The 17,768-nt window shown below is 37.9% G+C and overlaps 1 protein-coding gene across 1 annotated transcript; it reads left to right on the top strand.

Moving 5' to 3' along the window:
• Positions 1-3,891: 3,891 nt before the first annotated feature.
• Positions 3,892-15,394, top strand: LOC132558444 (uncharacterized). The gene is made up of 7 exons (XM_060223016.1): positions 3,892-4,179; positions 4,626-4,727; positions 6,829-6,986; positions 7,289-8,053; positions 8,269-9,660; positions 10,844-12,250; positions 12,742-15,394. The coding sequence occupies exons 1-7, from the start codon at positions 3,924-3,926 to the stop codon at positions 13,873-13,875; spliced, it is 5,214 nt and encodes a 1,737-aa protein (XP_060078999.1). The 5' UTR covers positions 3,892-3,923; the 3' UTR covers positions 13,876-15,394.
• The last annotated feature ends 2,374 nt before the right edge of the window (positions 15,395-17,768 follow it).

Raw genomic sequence — 17,768 nt, 5'->3', positions numbered from 1 at the left:
ATGGTGTGTTTTTTTTAGCAGTGTCGATGTGTAAAAGGCAATATTAATCGCAATGTATTGCCGTTTGTCTTATTTTCGTACCAGAGCTGTGGAATGGCGTCAAATATAACGACGGATTTGTTTTAGCAGAATGACCAACACTGTCTCCGGACATGGACCCTCTTCTTTTAGTGTAATAAAAGCCTCGTTCGAGATATTGTGTTACAAACAACAGCAGGAAATTAACAGGAACATATTTACATGTAGCAAAAAATGATTACCCGTGAAGCAAAATGCCTGGTGTTCTCCGGTTGTCATCTATCATTTAACTACACAGTGATATGAGTTATATTAACGTATTGGGTCGTATGCGGTTAAATTCATTACGAGCCTTAGCTAGGGTGACACAGGTATAGATTTTGGTGATCTATGAATATAAAAAAATATACTATTAATGTGGAACATATGTCTTGCTTAAATGGGTTAGGGACGAAAGGACAGAGAGAAACGGAAGACTATCGACGATTTACAAGGACGAATATTCCAAATTTACACGGTAAATCAGAAAATGTACATGACCATGCATTTTATTTTGAGTTTCTTTTTCTTATTTACAGTTCGTTCTATTAATACCCATACATACATAAATTTTGAGCACAATTTTCCCGCGAAGTCAAGTCTGCCCCTCCTCCCTCCACCCCCAAATTTATTTATTATTAACACACTCCGTTTCCACAGCCCCATAATCTTGTTCAACAACAATTGACGTATACAAACCCCAGTTTTCTGTAGAGTCAAGATACGACGTCAAGACATACAGAAACCCATACCGGCCTGATACTAATCACAAACACCTATACACGCAGTATCATCTACACACTTTTATAGTTAAAGATGTATGATACACGTGTAATTACGTAGATTGTTAAACGTATACAACTAAAGTGTAACGCAGTACACTTTTAACTGGCAAAGTGGACAAAAGTGCGCCGACCTTACAAGTCTTCTGTGCACTTGTTACGGTTCACAAGTACTCAAATGTGTTTTACATATAGGTGTGACGCGGTGCACTTTACATTTAAAATAAGTAATTTTTATTTATCGAATTAATGACGTCACTCTCACCTGCTCACTCACAAGAGCAGATAACTCCGTAACACGCAACCGTAGCTCAAATCAAGCGATAGATTTTGAAGTATACTTCATCCTTTCGATAAGGGCTTTCTTAGTTAAAACCATAATTCAAAGCACATGTTGAAATTGTTTATATAAAGCTGTGTGGAGATGACGAGATGATGACGAGATGAGCATCGCACCACGATATGATAGGTAAATTCATTAAAATAACTGACGTTACGATATACTACCTCTCTAGGGGATCTAACGTCTATATAAATTAGTGTGTTAGCAAAGCTTGGATCATTTCGCACGTTACACGCTTGTCCTCACATCGATTTACGTCATCGCCCCGGGGGACGAGATAAACCTAATGGTTATGGAATGTATCGAAAATGGCTAATTATTAGGTGAAGTCACTTCTGCTAAGTTCATACTTGTATTTTTGTTGATTGAGATACATGTACATATGTAAAAATGATCTCACTGACATATACAGGGGTGGTGAAACCAAGAATTACGACCATACAAGTTTTCTTTCTTAATGTTAAAGTATAAAGTGAAGCGTGAAACGAAATTAGACACTTAACAATATACAATTTGTACCTATTAAGGAAGGGAAATAGATACGTTTCCAGATTTAAGACGTATGTATGTATAAGGGTACATGTAATATTTCTGTATTCGCTTTGAGCGCTCAACTATAACGTGGCAATAAAATCAAGGCGTTATCGTGATACTTTGAAGCCACAAACAGATGGTCTTTTTATAGATTTTTGGTAAATTTTAAACAACGTAAAATTGTTCTGGTGTGTGTGAATTCGCTATGGATGTTTGCGTTTTCGATTGTCTTCATTGTAAATATATAAATGACACAGAGACAGTTATCTTGAATTCAGCACATTATCATAATGCATAGCCTATATTTATTTATAGAACATAAGAAATAGCCGTATGTAACAGGGATCGATTTCGTCTAAATGTGTAGTTACGGTTGGTTTTGAATTTGTTGAGAACCTGTATAGCTCCAATGCCTCATTGATTTGTCATAATAAGAGACAAGACAACTCTGCTGCTGTAAACACATCTACATCTAATATAAATGAATGTTATATCTTTTTTTAAAGTAGAATTTTGAATAGATAAATCATTTTCCATAGGACACTAACGTTTCAATACTGATACAACCTCGTTTCAAAAATATCCAATTTTAAGTACACCAACATATGAAACCGTTTCCAGATTTTCAAGGAAACGTTTTTCCTAAAATTAAGAATATAGTTGATAATAAATATAGGAACAATCCCTCCATATCCAACAGAACCAGAATATTTATTGAAGTCATGGTGAAAAAATTTTGCCTCTCAGACGTTCTGGAAAGCATTTTCTCATGATACATAGGCTTACACGTGGATCACGTATCTCAACACAAAGTCAAGGCGTTTCGTTGTTCTGTTTCGTGGTACTGTGTGTAGGTGTTAGTAACATTTTTGTCAGACTGCATTACTGTTAATGTACTCAGACAAATGAGATAAAGCGCTTACTGTTTGTATAACAGACCGGGGTTTCCCCCACGGCTAAACGCTCGCCGTACCATTGCACGTGTGTTACGTGTATGCATGTCGTGAACACGCAGAAACAACAGGTAGATACCGTGCGAAAGCACAAGTCAACATCTTCTTTGTAAATAATATGTAATCACGGTATGAAAAAATCGCCGGATATTTTTGGTTTCCCGATTAGATGAGTCATTTTTTTTTCGCAATGATACAGGTATTATCACAAGTAGAGATTCAATACCGAATCTGAACCGCCTTGATGTAGCATAGAACACTTTACAGTTGAATGCCTTGGACTTTTGATAAGGAATATTATTCAAAATTTATCGGTGCAATTCTGTGATATGATGAGTCAAACAAGCCCACCTGAAGGCACGTGTGTCATTTATTTCCTCATCGAGCTCCAAGTTAACGAGCACTCCAGTTCGGGGACGAATGACGGGCTGGATGACTTGATGCCAATAATGTCCTATCATGATCGACATGCCGATCTGTAATGACCGAAATGTAGCCCTCAATGAAGATTGATGGTTTTACGGCCGGTCCTTGTTTTTTGTTACCTACTACACGGACGACAGGGCCGTCATTCTACTGACCATCTCTGTGGAGGTATTTACCAGCCGGAATGGTGGCGAGGCAATCTTTTACGATATTGTCTAGATATTTGTAATTTTGTTAAATTTCGATAGTGGATAAATTATTCTTGTTGCAAGCACAATAGATTTTAAAAACTGAAAACATGACGACCAAACAGAGATTGCCGTGAGTTTGAAGTCCTCGGCTGTTAGATTTCATGCGAGAGGAAAAGTGTTTGGAAATTCCTTTATCCGTGCTCCTGTCGATCTGGAAACCATTGGAATTCTAAATATAGTTTCATTCTCATTTTCTTGTAATCCGAATCACTCACATCGTCCAGATAGACCGATAATTATTGTCTGTGGATAACCGGAAATATTCCAATATTTTAATTTCGTTATCATCATTGGATTTTAGTGCATGCACAGCTTCGTCCGATCAATCGACCAAAAATATTGTGGGCACAAATCCAGGTATTGGACAGTCAGGTCCTGCAAACTTGACGCTGGATGTGTTGTAAATATGGAAGTCGTTTCGATTAATTAGGATTCGCCTATGTGTCGGTGATTCAACAATAGCGGGTCTTGACATTTTCCGGTATAAGATACTCACTTTGTTTTTACATACGCTCTCTACATTCCAAATCGCAATCACTTTTTAGTTAATTGCTGTATTGGTTTTGTCGACTGCAGGATGTCTTCCCTGGGATTTTGGATATGGCTGCTATGTTTAGGATTTCTGTTGTGCAATTGCCATGGTAACGTTAAGACAGCTCTCAAGCCCGTGTTGGTGTTGAAGGGGGACCCGTATTTGCTTGTTTTGTATGACATGCATCGTGCAGTAGATTCGGACGGAAATTGTACAGAACTCAATCCCCGGGCACTGGAGATGCTGTGGTCACTTCGTTGGATTGATGGAGTCCTTCAAAGTAAACCTGAAAAAAAAGTTGGTAAGTGAAAAAAAAAAATCCCCTGTCCCACCTAATGTGTACCGGTACACAGTGATTGAACGTACAGCAATGTAAGGGAGGAAACCCCAATCGCAAATTTATGTTTTATCGTATTCAGATTAATATTCGGTTAAAGACATTACGAAATTTTGAGCGGTGAACTGCTGCCAACCATGTTTATTTATCAAATTCAATGTAGAGTTCAAACTACTTTATTTGCAGTATCGAATATGTCTGTTTGATGAACCGAAAATCATCTTAAAAATGATATTTTGGGGTGTCCTACGTTACAATTCTGACGTTTAAATACTAATATTAATGACAATTACGGGGCTTTGAATGTAATTTGGGGTGTTTAGGACTATATTGCTAGAAAGAGGTATAACATACTATATTGTTAGATAGAGGTATAACATTGAAATCGGTGCTTATACGGTCATTTTCAGGTCTTTTGGTATATGACGTGTGTGGTTCGCAGTCCAGAGCTATCCAGGCCATCAGTCGGTACCTCAACACAGACGTCTGCGGTAACGATACCAGCTTAGCGGGTAGGTATTCCAAATAACTACTGAACCAGGTCTGTGGTAACACCAGTCTAGCAGTTACATATTCCAAATAACTACAGAACCAGGTCTGGGGTAACACTTGCCTGGCAGTTACTTATTCCAAATAACTACAGAACCAGGTCTGTGGTAACACTAGCCTGGCAGTTACATATTCCAAATACCTAGAGAACCAGGTCTGTGGTAACACTAGCCTGGCAGTTCCATATTCTAAATAACTACAGAACCAGGTCTGTGGTAACACTAGCCTGGCAGTTACATATTCCAAATAACTACAGAACCAGGTCTGTGGTAACACTAGCCTGGCAGTTACATATTCCAAATACCTAGAGAACCAGGTCTGTGGTAACACTAGCCTGGCAGTTACATATTCCAAATAACTACAGAACCAGGTCTGTGGTAACACTAGCCTGGCAGTTACATATTCCAAATAACTACAGAACCAGGTCTGTGGTAACACTAGCCTGGCAGTTACATATTCCAAATAACTACTGAACCAGGTCTATGGTAACACTAGCCTGGCAGTTACATATTCCAAATACCTAGAGAACCAGGTCTGTGGTAACACTAGCCTGGCAGTTATATATTCCAAATAACTACAGAACCAGGTCTGTGGTAACACTAGCCTGGCAGTTACTTATTCCAAATACCTAGAGAACCAGGTCTGTGGTAACACTAGCCTGGCAGTTACATATTCCAAATAACTACAGAACCAGGTCTGTGGTAACACTAGCCTGGCAGTTACATATTCCAAATAACCACAGAACCAGGTCTGTGGTAACACTAGCCTGGCAGTTACATATTCCAAATAACTACAGAACCAGGTCTGTGGTAACACTAGCCTGGCAGTTACATATTCCAAATAACTACAGAACCAGGTCTGCGGTAACACCAGCCTGGCAGTTACATATTCCAAATAACCACAGAACCAGGTCTGTGGTAACACTAGCCTGGCAGTTACATATTCCAAATAACTACAGAACCAGGTCTGTGGTAACACTAGCCTGGCAGTTACATATTCCAAATAACTACAGAACCAGGTCTGTGGTAACACTAGCCTGGCAGTTACATATTCCAAATAACTACAGAACCAGGTCTGTGGTAACACTAGCCTGGCAGTTACATATTCCAAATAACTACAGAACCAGGTCTGTGGTAACACTAGCCTGGCAGTTACATATTCTAAATAACTACAGAACCAGGTCTGTGGTAACACTAGCCTGGCAGCTGCATATTCTAAATAAAAACAGAACCAGGTCTGTGTTAACACTAGCCTGGAAGTTACATATTCCAAATAACTACAGAACCAGGTCTGTGGTAACACCAGCCTGGCAGTTACATATTCCAAATAACTACAGAACCAGGTCTGTGGTAACACTAGCCTGGCAGTTACATATTCCAAATAACTACAGAACCAGGTCTGTGGTAACACTAGCCTGGCAGTTACATATTCCAAATAACTACAGAACCAGGTCTGTGGTAACACTAGCCTGGCAGTTACATATTCCAAATAACTACAGAACCAGGTCTGTGGTAACGACATCAACCTGACAGTACAGAACCAGGTCTGTGGTAACCAGGTCTGTGGTAACGACACCAGCCTGACAGTACAGAACCAGGTCTGTGATAACGACATCAACCTGACAGTACAGAACCAGATATGACATAAAAATCCGGACATAATTAATTTGAATAGGCGGGCTCACAATTTCAATTTCACTTAACGAGAGCATAATGATAAATCGGAAACGGACCTCTTTGGTGTGAATCTTGTTTTATTTCTAGATAAAGAAATGTAGGGTAATGCTAGAACAGTCAAGACCTTCAAAAGATCCATGTCGTGTTTTGATACATTGGCTTCAACTTGTAACTGTTACTTTGTCTTTGGACCACCCGTTTATCTACTGAATCAAAGCAGATTGGTTTCAATGTCACAAGTTACCAAACCGATTTTGTTAATATATTTCTATAGAAACTATCGTTTTGACTAACATTATCAAACGTTATTGAGAAGTACATGTGAATGTAAATACACTGAATTGTTAGAATTTAGAAATTGCTGACTTTTAAGCATTTGTAACTCCAGGCATAATTAGTTACACATCCAAAGACATTCGGGACACTATCTCCAACCTGGTGGAACCATTCGGAATACTCCATGCAAAGATATCAGTGGATGAACACATATCGAGGGGGCATGGCGCAGTCTTGGACATTGCTACTCTCTCACCTTGGAAAATACAGGTAAGGATTTACAATGGACAAAAGACAAAGTCTTTATTCAGCCTCAGAAGCACATTGTTAACGTTTTATGAAAAATATAGTAAATATGTGAACTATGTTTTAAAAAACTCCTTTAACGGCACGTGTTAATGATATACTTGCGTGCATATAATATGTATGATCACATTTAAAACACGGTAGTTACATTATAAAGACAATATTAGCAATTTTTAACCTCAGATACCAATGGTCATGACAGGAGACATAAAATACCAGTCATTAAGTAACAAACTGATTTATTTTTTGTTAATATTTACCAACAGGCCGTGACGGTGATGCTGCGTACTGCGGGCTGGACACGAGTTTCGACTTTGGCGGTAAACACACCAAGTGCGCGTGCAGAGCAGAATCTATTCCAGAGAATGGCGCTTGATCAACAGTTTTGTGTGACAGAGTCCAATGTTTTCTATAATATCTCCTCTATAGATTCCTTGACGTCGAATGTCGTGGTGGTTTTCACGACAGGACAGTATAACCTAAGTGAGATTTTATCGGATATGAAGCTTAAGGAAAATTATGTATTTATCATTGTTGGCGATACTAACATTTTTACAGAATCCGCCGCCAATTTGAATAATGTGGTGTTCTTGAGAGAGAGCTTGCCACCAAAGGGCTATATGCTGATTTATCTGGCGAACATGTTGAATAACATAGAAACCACGACTGATCCAGTTTCAAGGAAATATCTGCAGTCGCTCCCATTTTGTTCGCGAAATATTTCCACGGGCCAGACAACCTGTTCCGACGTAGTAATGGACTATCTTTCTCAGCGGATGAATGGTCGTGACATGATGGCAGTATTTACAGCATTCTTTAACCTGGAACGACTTATTTTGCGTGCGGAGGCATTCAACTGCACTGATTTCAACTTCGTAAAATGCAATAATTTCGTGCCGTATGTTGCTCTCAGTATCAACCAACCGAACAGCGGGTTTCCATTTAACCTTAATGAACTTACGAAGGGCTGGCTCGTGGACGAACCGACTGACGTCATCGTCATGTCTGCACAGAGTGACAACGTCACAGAGGTACGTTTTAGTTACAGTAGAACAGTGTTACTTAATTATCACACTATCAATTATTCACACACAACCACTTTGCTGTTTAGATATTTTATAGTTAATGGTTATGGATTTGGTATTTTGCTTACGTTTTTGTTTGATGGCAACGGTATTAGAGTTTTTTATTTACATGTCGATAACAATCTGTTATCTATCTTATGTCGCTTTTTGATGCTTTGCAGATCGGACGAATCAACAAAGATGATTACGTTTGGTCTTCTTCCACAGCATGGCAGGATTTTCAAAACAAAGTAAACAGATCTAATTGTGAAAACAGCGAATGTATTTCCTGCAATGCATGCGCACATTCCGAGCGCAATACGAAGACTGTGGCTTTCCTAGAGGGTGAACTATATCTAGGTGGCTTTATTTCACTGCACACACCCTCTACAAATGGCGACAGTTGTGGCAAACTTTCCTGGGAGGCAATCCAACTGACAGAAACATTTTTGTATGCTGTTGATACCGTGAAATCCCGGAATCTTCTATCAAATCTTCTTCCGAATGTAAAGTTGGGCGCGTTCGTGATGGACTCCTGTGGCATAAGTGGAAATATAGACAATATCATAGAACAGAAACTAGGATGTCCCGCGGTATTTCGAGATAAACATCATGTAGATCTGTCTGATATGTTGTCATTTATGGAATTCAACAACGACCCATTCAATGCGAGATCTGAATTAATTTCGGAGAAGCCTGTAGTACGCTTTTCAAGTCAGGGTGTCGGAATGCAAGATTTTATGTTTAGTGATGATCTGCCAGAGATTCTCTCCTTACTTACACAAATGAACTGGACATACATCAGTGTGGTCATATCCGAACAGGTGGACAAAGATGTTTCGGTGCAAAATGTACTCCAGACATTTAGGCAAAAAGGTGTATGTGTATCGCAAATGATTGTTTTCGATCCGACGAAACCTGATATGATAAATGCGACAGCTGGTGTATTTAGCTTGTCAAGGAATACAGATGCCGTTCTTCTTCTTACCTTACCTTTAGATTCTGCAAAAATAGTCGAAGTAGCTAGGGATGCGTACAGTTTGAATATTTTATTGCCATCTTGGAGTTTGCCCGAAGAGTCGAATTCAGATCTTCCTGGAATGGTTATCGTGAAACCGAAATTTACAACGAATTTGCATTTTCATTCTCATTTGAGAAAGATCGAAGCGATGAAGCATTTCCGGAACCCATTTCTCGGAATTTACCACGAAAGTCGCCACCACTGCCACTACCACAGTGGGTCAGCCGACATGCTCTACCCGGAACAGTGCAAAAACAATGCGACATTAGATGGACAAAATTCTACACTTGTCAATCGCGTCATCCACACAGTAGACCTACTGGTCAAGGCTATTGACAGCTTATACAAGGAAATTTGTCCTCTTCATTCAGGATTATGTCAGGAGTGGAGAGATAATCCTGATATCCAGTCGCGGATCAAGTCCCAAATTTTGTCTGTGGAAGTGATGGACGGAGGGGATGTGTTACGGTTCAATAATGACGGCGTGCTGAAGTTACCACACGATGTCCTGAATGTTCGGTTGCAAGACTCTTTAGATACAACGAGAATCAAGGTGTGTATTAACTGTCGGGTATGAAGTATTTGTGGGGTGAGTCGGTTGATATTTTGTCGAGAATTGTACAGAAGACACTAAATGAAAATCACTTTTCAATACAAATTTCAAATCGGGTACAAAATTTCAAAATAACGAATTAAACTGCATAATGGAACTGTTATGTCCTTTAAAGACTGTTCAGTGATATAAGGGCATGACTGAGGAATATAAAAAATGGGCGAAAGAAATCTTAAAACTAGGTTGGGAGGTCACTGAATCCAACATTCAATAAGATGAATGAATTTCACAAATTTTGAAAACAATGCAGTTTCAATAGAATGTACATTTGATAAGTACATACTGAGCTATTCCAACAGCTTTAACTGAATGGTTGCATACTTCTGTGTTAAAGCATTGAACTATGTTTGTTGTCAGCCCTTTTCCCGCCGGTCTGTCCGCATATGATATCTTTCTCAGAATTGGCATTTAGTTCTATAACTACCATCAGTAAAGTTGATATGGTAAAACGGTTTGTGGAATATTCACACTATCCCGTAGCATTGCGGTCGTTAGCATGCCTCAATCACTTCACTGATAGCCGAATTTAGCTCTATGATAACACACACATTGCGAGATATGCAAGTAAAGAAAATCAATTGGAATATAACTGAAGTTGTAACAGGCAACAGTCAGAATGCCATTAAAAGAAAAATTGTTTGATAGCAACATAACTTACCACCATAATTAACCTCTTCTGTGAAAAATAATTTTATATTCTTCAGTCAGATCAAATCTATTTGGATACTTGATTGAATTACATTGTATATGATATATATATATATAGATATTACAGATTAAGATCATTACACGGGGCAAGCGACAGCACATTAGAACGTTAGCCTAAGTTACCCTATATAAAGATCTAAGGTGTGTGGTTCAACACTCACTATCCTTGACAGTTTGAGTTTCTCAGGAAGCTGAGAAACGTACCCGTCTGACGTGGTTGTTGTCTTGGATACTTACCCTAATTGATCAGGATGACCTCCCGTATGTTATTCAATAAGTTTGTCACCAGCTACTACAGAGAAACTCCTCAAAATGGCAGTGACTGTTCACGGGACGAAAATTCCAACAAACGAAAACAGATCACTGAACCAAGTGCTATGATTTTGTAATGCTTATGTTTTCAATTCGTTTTTAGATTGGACAATTTGTGAACAGTGTTCTGACGATCGACAACAACTCGGTGATGACATACGATCAGTCTGGTATTCCACTTGTTGTACCGCATCACTGCAGTAGTTGGTGTCCAGAGTGTAACATCTGCCCTTCACCTCCTAGTATGGCATCACGTGACCACGTCTATATTCCAGGTGACTTAGTTTTCGCGTCCGTTTTTCCAATACACAACAGAGGCACTACTCCTTTCACTTGTGGGGAACTGACAATTGCCTTGGAAACTGAGGAACTCGTAGACGCTTTTTTGTTTGCTGTAGGTACTGCTAAGGAACGGTATTCTTATCTGTTTCCAAACATTACCATCGGGTCACTGATCATAGACTCGTGTTCAGATGCAGACGATACCATGAAAACTTTGATGAATTTTGAAACGTGTTCAACGACGTTCTCGAGCGCTAAGAATCCTGCTTTGTCCCCAAGCCCTGCACAAGTTTCTAGTTACCTCCTATTCGGTGATCCAAATATGACGGTCTCGACAAGAGCACTTGTTGATAGAGTTGGAAAACTGGGATTATCTGTTGGAAGTGAGCAATCGGTATTGAACGATCCGTTATCAAAACAGGTCATCATGTTAAATCCTTCGGAAACGGTCTATGCTATCATAGAACTTCTTCTTAAAATGGATTGGACTTACGTGTCGTTCGTCAATTCTAGATCAGAAAAGTACAAGGCAGCTTTAAAAACATTCATGACACACTCCAAGAATTACAACATCTGTGTTTCGTTTAATCATTCCATTGAAGCAGGTGATATTTCATCAACTATGGATGTGATAAATTTGATTGGTAAAACTGCAGCAAACACCGTAATTATTCTAGCTACTGAAATAGATGCTAGGTTTTTGTTGGCGGAGTTAGCATCCAGACGTGTCTCTAAGAACTTCATCATCGGAGACATTGCTCAGGACTGGGATAATGTCAAGGATATTTCGATTCCTCTTGGTACCATTGTTTTAGATAAAGCATGGAAGATAAATGAAGACTTTTACAACTACTTTGTTGATCCCATTCATACTGTCAACAGTACACTTGGAAATCCTTGGTTCACGGAATTTATCAAAGGCAGACAACTCTGTAGAAGCGCCGGAAACATCAATTGCAAGTCTTCGTCGAACATATTACTAGAAGCCTCTAAGATAGTATTGGGGGTAGACGTCTTGATGCATATGTTGAATCACCGATATATGAAACTGTGTCCGACGAGTGATGGCTTGTGTTCTGCAATGCAGAATGAAGCAGGTAGTCTGATGGACACTGCTGAGAACGTCTCCTTCATTTACCAAGGGAACGTCTCTATCCAGGTTCCTTTTGCCGCCACCTCCTCTGGCACCTACCTCATCAGTAGCTTCTTGCAAAGTGGATTCAAAAAGGTACTGATATCAATTACATCATTTTGTAGTGCTTAGTCATTATCACTTTCTAACATTGGTACATATAGTACAACCACATCAATGTTTCGATTTGCAATTACATTACATTTATCGTGTTTTATGGGAACCCTGTGATCTTTTGATAGTATTGTGTTAACACCGTGTTAACTTCAGCCTCATAACAATTTCATGGTATCAAGAAACGTTTGTGTACAGATAAGTTTACATTATATTACATATTATATAATTTGAAACAAGTCTCTATTAATATGGTGTAAATGCTCTTTAGCTATTCATTTTTTGTTTTTTGTTTTTTTCGAATATGTTGATTTTTATGACATTAAAATCACTTCTTATTTTGTCATTCTTTATTCAAAGCCAACATGTAATGTTCGCAATTAAAAACTAAGGACTCTTACGTGTGTCTCATTCTCTAGCCAAAGTCAATTTGTGATATATGTGATTTTAAATTTAAAACTCCACTATTGCAGATTGGTATGTGGCGTGTCGGAGCGTTGAGCCTCGATGCTACCAGCGTTAAGGCTTACGACAGTAACGGGATGGCATACACATCGGTCCGCGAGTCACGCTGTTACCAGAAATGTGTATGTGTTAACTTTGCCTCGGAAAACATCACGGACGAGGAAGACAAACTTGACTCGTTTTCAGACCTGTTATTTTACGACACTTCGGCGGAATTCGACAACATGCTTTGGGCTGTAATGGTTCTTATTGTTTCACTGGGAGGCGCGTTTGTCGTACTGATGTTTATGTTTTATGTCATATACAAAGTGTGTATAGGGTTCTTGTATAGACGGTATATCGGCCTTGGTATGCTGATGTTGCTCTCTGTGATATTTCTCTATTTGGCAGTAGTTCCGTTCGTTTTTACTCCGAGTGACAGAGTGTGTGCATGTAGGAGATTTATACCAGGTCTGGCATATGCGTTCTTGTTTGCGACGATTCTCGCGAAATTAATGGCACTCAGAGCATACAAGCTTATCGGTCTTGGAGGAGAACTCTCCAGTATTAATCAGTTCCTTGCCATAATTTTTATAACGGGAATACAAATAGCCTTAGGAGTGCAGTGGCTAGTGTACGAGAACAATTTCGTTATTACTAGGGGCGATACAGTTATGCAATATGCATGTATATTCGACAAGTTTGATTTTGTTAAATACCTCTCATATGTAATGTTTATAATAATACTGTGTGCTGTTTATTCTTTAACCGTGAGAAATGAAAAGAAGAATTTGGGTGAGGCTCGACTGATCCTTATAGCGAGCTGGATCACCATCTTTGTATGGATAGCTTGGCTTGTCGTCATCTACGTCGAACCACGTGACTACGTGGAACCTACCATATGTATCGGGATGATTGCGTGCGCAACTGTAATTCTAATGGTGGTTTTCGTACCTAAACTTTACAGAATCACTAATCTCAAATACGATATCAAAGACTCCGGTATGGAAAATGGAGGACTTGGTAAAGTAGACGCCGAATTCATTTTTGAGAGACCATTTACACTTCCGGCGTCGTCGACGTCAGAAGCAACTTCATTTAAGTACTCGGACAAAACAAATCCAAAGAGCATTTCTACTTTTGATACTACGATGAGCTACTGAGGTCAAGCTTCAAAAGAACCATAAAATAAGTGTTAAGACGACACCAGATAAATTAATATGGTCTAGCCACAATGTCACCTGTCCAGAACGTTTAAAGTTAAAGCATGGTGTTACTACGCATGTTCATTTCTATGGTTCAAAAAGAGCGGAAACTGTTGACAACCATTGTTGAAACATGTTGTTATTTTTCTGATGTTTTATGCTCCTGGGCATGTAGTCGCCGCCTTGTCTGTCCGTCTTTGCAGAGCATAACTTTGCCCACAGTTAAGCAAGGATAATGAAATTTGGTATATACATTGATCATATTAGGTTGTTTAATTCAGGATTCGCAGCCTATTAACTAAAAAGTAATTGGCCTTGGTTAAAATTTTGCGTCTATAGCATAACTTGAAATTACTTGAATTTTGGTGAGTACTTTGATCGTACTTAAGCAATGAGCAGTGATTCAATGTTATGGCCCGCAACCCCTTAATTTTGTAAGTTATTGTCCTTTGTTGAAATTTTGTGTCTGGACCATTACTTTGCCAGCATTTAAACTATGATATTGAATCGTGAAATATACATTAGTCATACAAAAACAAGGTGCAGAAGAGCAAAGTTTGGTCCCATGACCCAACAGAGTTATTGCCCTTTGTTACAATCTTGTGTCATGAGCATAGCTTTGCTTGCATTAAAACTAGGATCAGGAAGCTTGATGCATACATTGGTCATATCAAGAGAACGTGAAGCATGCCAAATTCAGGGCCAACAACCCTTTGCTTACAGAGTTATGGGCCTTTTGGTAAAATTTTGTGCCCAATAAAGTCGTTTTGGGGGAGCATTCATGAGTTTCGCTAATACTCATGTTTCATTTTATGTACTGTGTTTTTATAACGAATCAGTGCATACAGACTATAACATATGTATATTGAATTGTATTTCACTGATTGTATTAAAATTAATTGTTTATTCAAACGTGTATGCCACAGGTGCCAAGCTCTGAATTATAAACACTGACGCCCATCACTTAATAATGCATTAAGATATGTTAATTTCAATATAGGCCATAAGACGAAGCATGTTAATGAAGACTGTTGTCAATTAATCAATTTCTTCATTAGTAGAATATTTTTTCACATTCCCTGTTATGTACATATATATAAATACCAGTCTAGCACATTACCTTGTCTGCAAGAATAATTATAATAAGGAACGCATGCTTTCATTGAATCTTGTTTGGAATATTACATTTTACGATTCTAATATATTGCTATGATTATGGAGAATCATAACATTGTCTTAAGCATGAAATATCTACCGATTTATTTTTGATCCTGTTTCATATTCTTAATATATAATACTATTCACTACCATTTCAATCGATATTATTAACACATGGTTACCGTGATAAAATAAGGTCTAATCATGACAACAATCTTCGTTGCTGTGTCTATTGCATCAATAGGTAAACGTCGAAGAAGATGAAGTCTTCTTCGGGATTACCAGTGATAGAAAGAAGGACACTTTATCTTGTGTATAATCAAAGCAAAAACATCTGTTTCTTTGTATCAAATAACATGCATTAAATTTCTTTCTTGAATGCGTCCTGAATTATTGTTTTCTATGTGATTCGTCTTTTCCTTGTATTTCTCTGTAATTCGTCTCTTCCTTGTATTTCTTTGTACTTTGTCTCTTCCTTGTATTTCTTTGTACTTTGTCTCTTCCTTGTATTTCTTTGTACTTTGTCTCTTTTATATTAATTTGAAATTTGTTTCTTTCAGGTATTTCTATGAAATATGCTTTTTGTGATTCAACATCATCCAGGTCGTGTGTATGATGTTCCTGTCGTCTTGAGAGATGAACGTGTTCTTGGACTATGATATGGTGGTACTAGGCAATGCTATGAGTAGCTCTATCTCGCAAGAACTAGGGAAAGGATGCTGTTGCGCGATATATTACCATTCACAATTCGTAGCGACATCATTTATGTAACTTAATTAACCTTGTCACAAATTTATAACGTCCCTTTCCAAGGACATTGATGATGGCGATGAATAGGTTTCACAATTTGATTTTTTCAATACAAGCAGATTAAATGGTATCTAATAGATACATGACAATACTAATTATTTGTTACATGGTATCTAGAGGATACTTGACAATATAGATTATTTGTTATATGGTATCTAGGGGATACATGACAATACTAATTATTTGTTACATGGTATCTAGAGGATACTTGACATTAGATTATGTTACATGGTATCTAGAGGATACTTGAGATTATTTGTTACATGGTATCTAGAGGTACATGACAAAATAGATTATTTGTTACATGGTATCTATTATAGATTATTTGTTACATGGTATCTAGGGGATACATGACAATACTAATTATTTGTTACATGGTATCTAGAGGATACATGACAATACTAATTATTTGTTACATGGTATCTAGAGGATACATGACAATACAGATTATTTGTTACATGGTATCTAGAGGATACATGACAATATAGATTATTTGTTACATGGTATCTAGGGGATACATGACAATACTAATTATTTGTTACATGGTATCTAGAGGATACTTGACAATACTAATTATTTGTTACATGGTATCTAGAGGATACTTGACAATACTAATTATTTGTTACATGGTATCTAGAGGATACATGACAATATAGATTATTTGTTACATGGTATCTAGAGGATACATGACAATATAGATTATTTGTTACATGGTATCTAGAGGATACATGACAATATAGATTATTTGTTACATGGTATCTAGGGGATACATGACAATACTAATTATTTGTTACATGGTATCTGAAGGATACTTGACAATTGGTATACAACTATTGTAGTGTTCCACCGATCAATAAGCTATCGTGTATTTATTTTTTTTAATTATGAGCTATATCCGCGAAAAGAGATATCTCATATCCTAACCGCGTACACTAATCTGTAATCTGTAATTTTTTTTAAAGTTGTAAATTTGACCATCTAAAACATTGGCTTTACGGTGTTTTTTTCAGTTTAGCCAGGTAGAACCTGTTAAAGGACACACCACTTCAGTACGTACGTTATAACAGCAAGCTGAATATCACATTCGAACTGTGAATTCACAGTTTACATATCTAGTAACGATTGACGTAACCAAGCAACAATTAAGTATTAAATAAAAGCAGTGTCGACGGTCGGATTGAAAATTATTACACCAGGATTGAGAGATGAAGGAAACAGTTGAAAACCTACGTGTCCGTGCTATTACAATTGCCTGCCTGTGTATAGGCGTGGTGATTATCGCTGTCGTTTTACTGTGCTGCTGTAACAGAAAAAGCTCCAGACATCACGACAATGATAACTATCTCATCGGCTACAACCTGAAAACAGGTAAAAATTGAACACAATACATGATGTATTCATAAATGACAAGAGATATTCTTATTTATATGTCTTTTTTAACCATGCTACTCACTCGTTCAGTAACGCTCATTTATACTTTTATTATGTTTTTCATTTTCGTGTTATGACAAATATATCAAAATCTGTGAATTCTCTTCTGCCTCTTATAAAAAGAAAAAAAACAGTCAAAAACAGCTCTCTAACAACTTTCCGGTCAACATTAGAATGGTCCTGCAATCAAGCGTTTAGCTGCGAACATTGACGCAATCATTTCAATATTTTCTTTATCCTTGGAATCGTTATTTGCTGGTGTTGTCAATGGAGCAGAAGATGCCTTACCCTTCTGAAACACCAGAAACTGACTTACCTTGTACTATTTTAGATATATGCGTTTAAATCTTTTCTTTATTTTTATTTTGGCTCAGTTTTATCAAATTTGTGTTTGAAAAAAGTTTCTTATTTGTCTGTTCCATCCCATTTCCATCCTCTATAAACCGGTCGGT

This window comes from Ylistrum balloti, unplaced genomic scaffold, assembly GCF_031769215.1.
Source record: "Ylistrum balloti isolate Yb309-2 unplaced genomic scaffold, AGI_CSIRO_Ybal_v1 Utg370790, whole genome shotgun sequence".
NCBI lineage: Eukaryota > Metazoa > Mollusca > Bivalvia > Pectinida > Pectinidae > Ylistrum > Ylistrum balloti.
The sequence above is the reverse complement of the archived record's forward strand: the minus strand, read 5'-3'. Positions and strand labels throughout refer to the sequence as shown.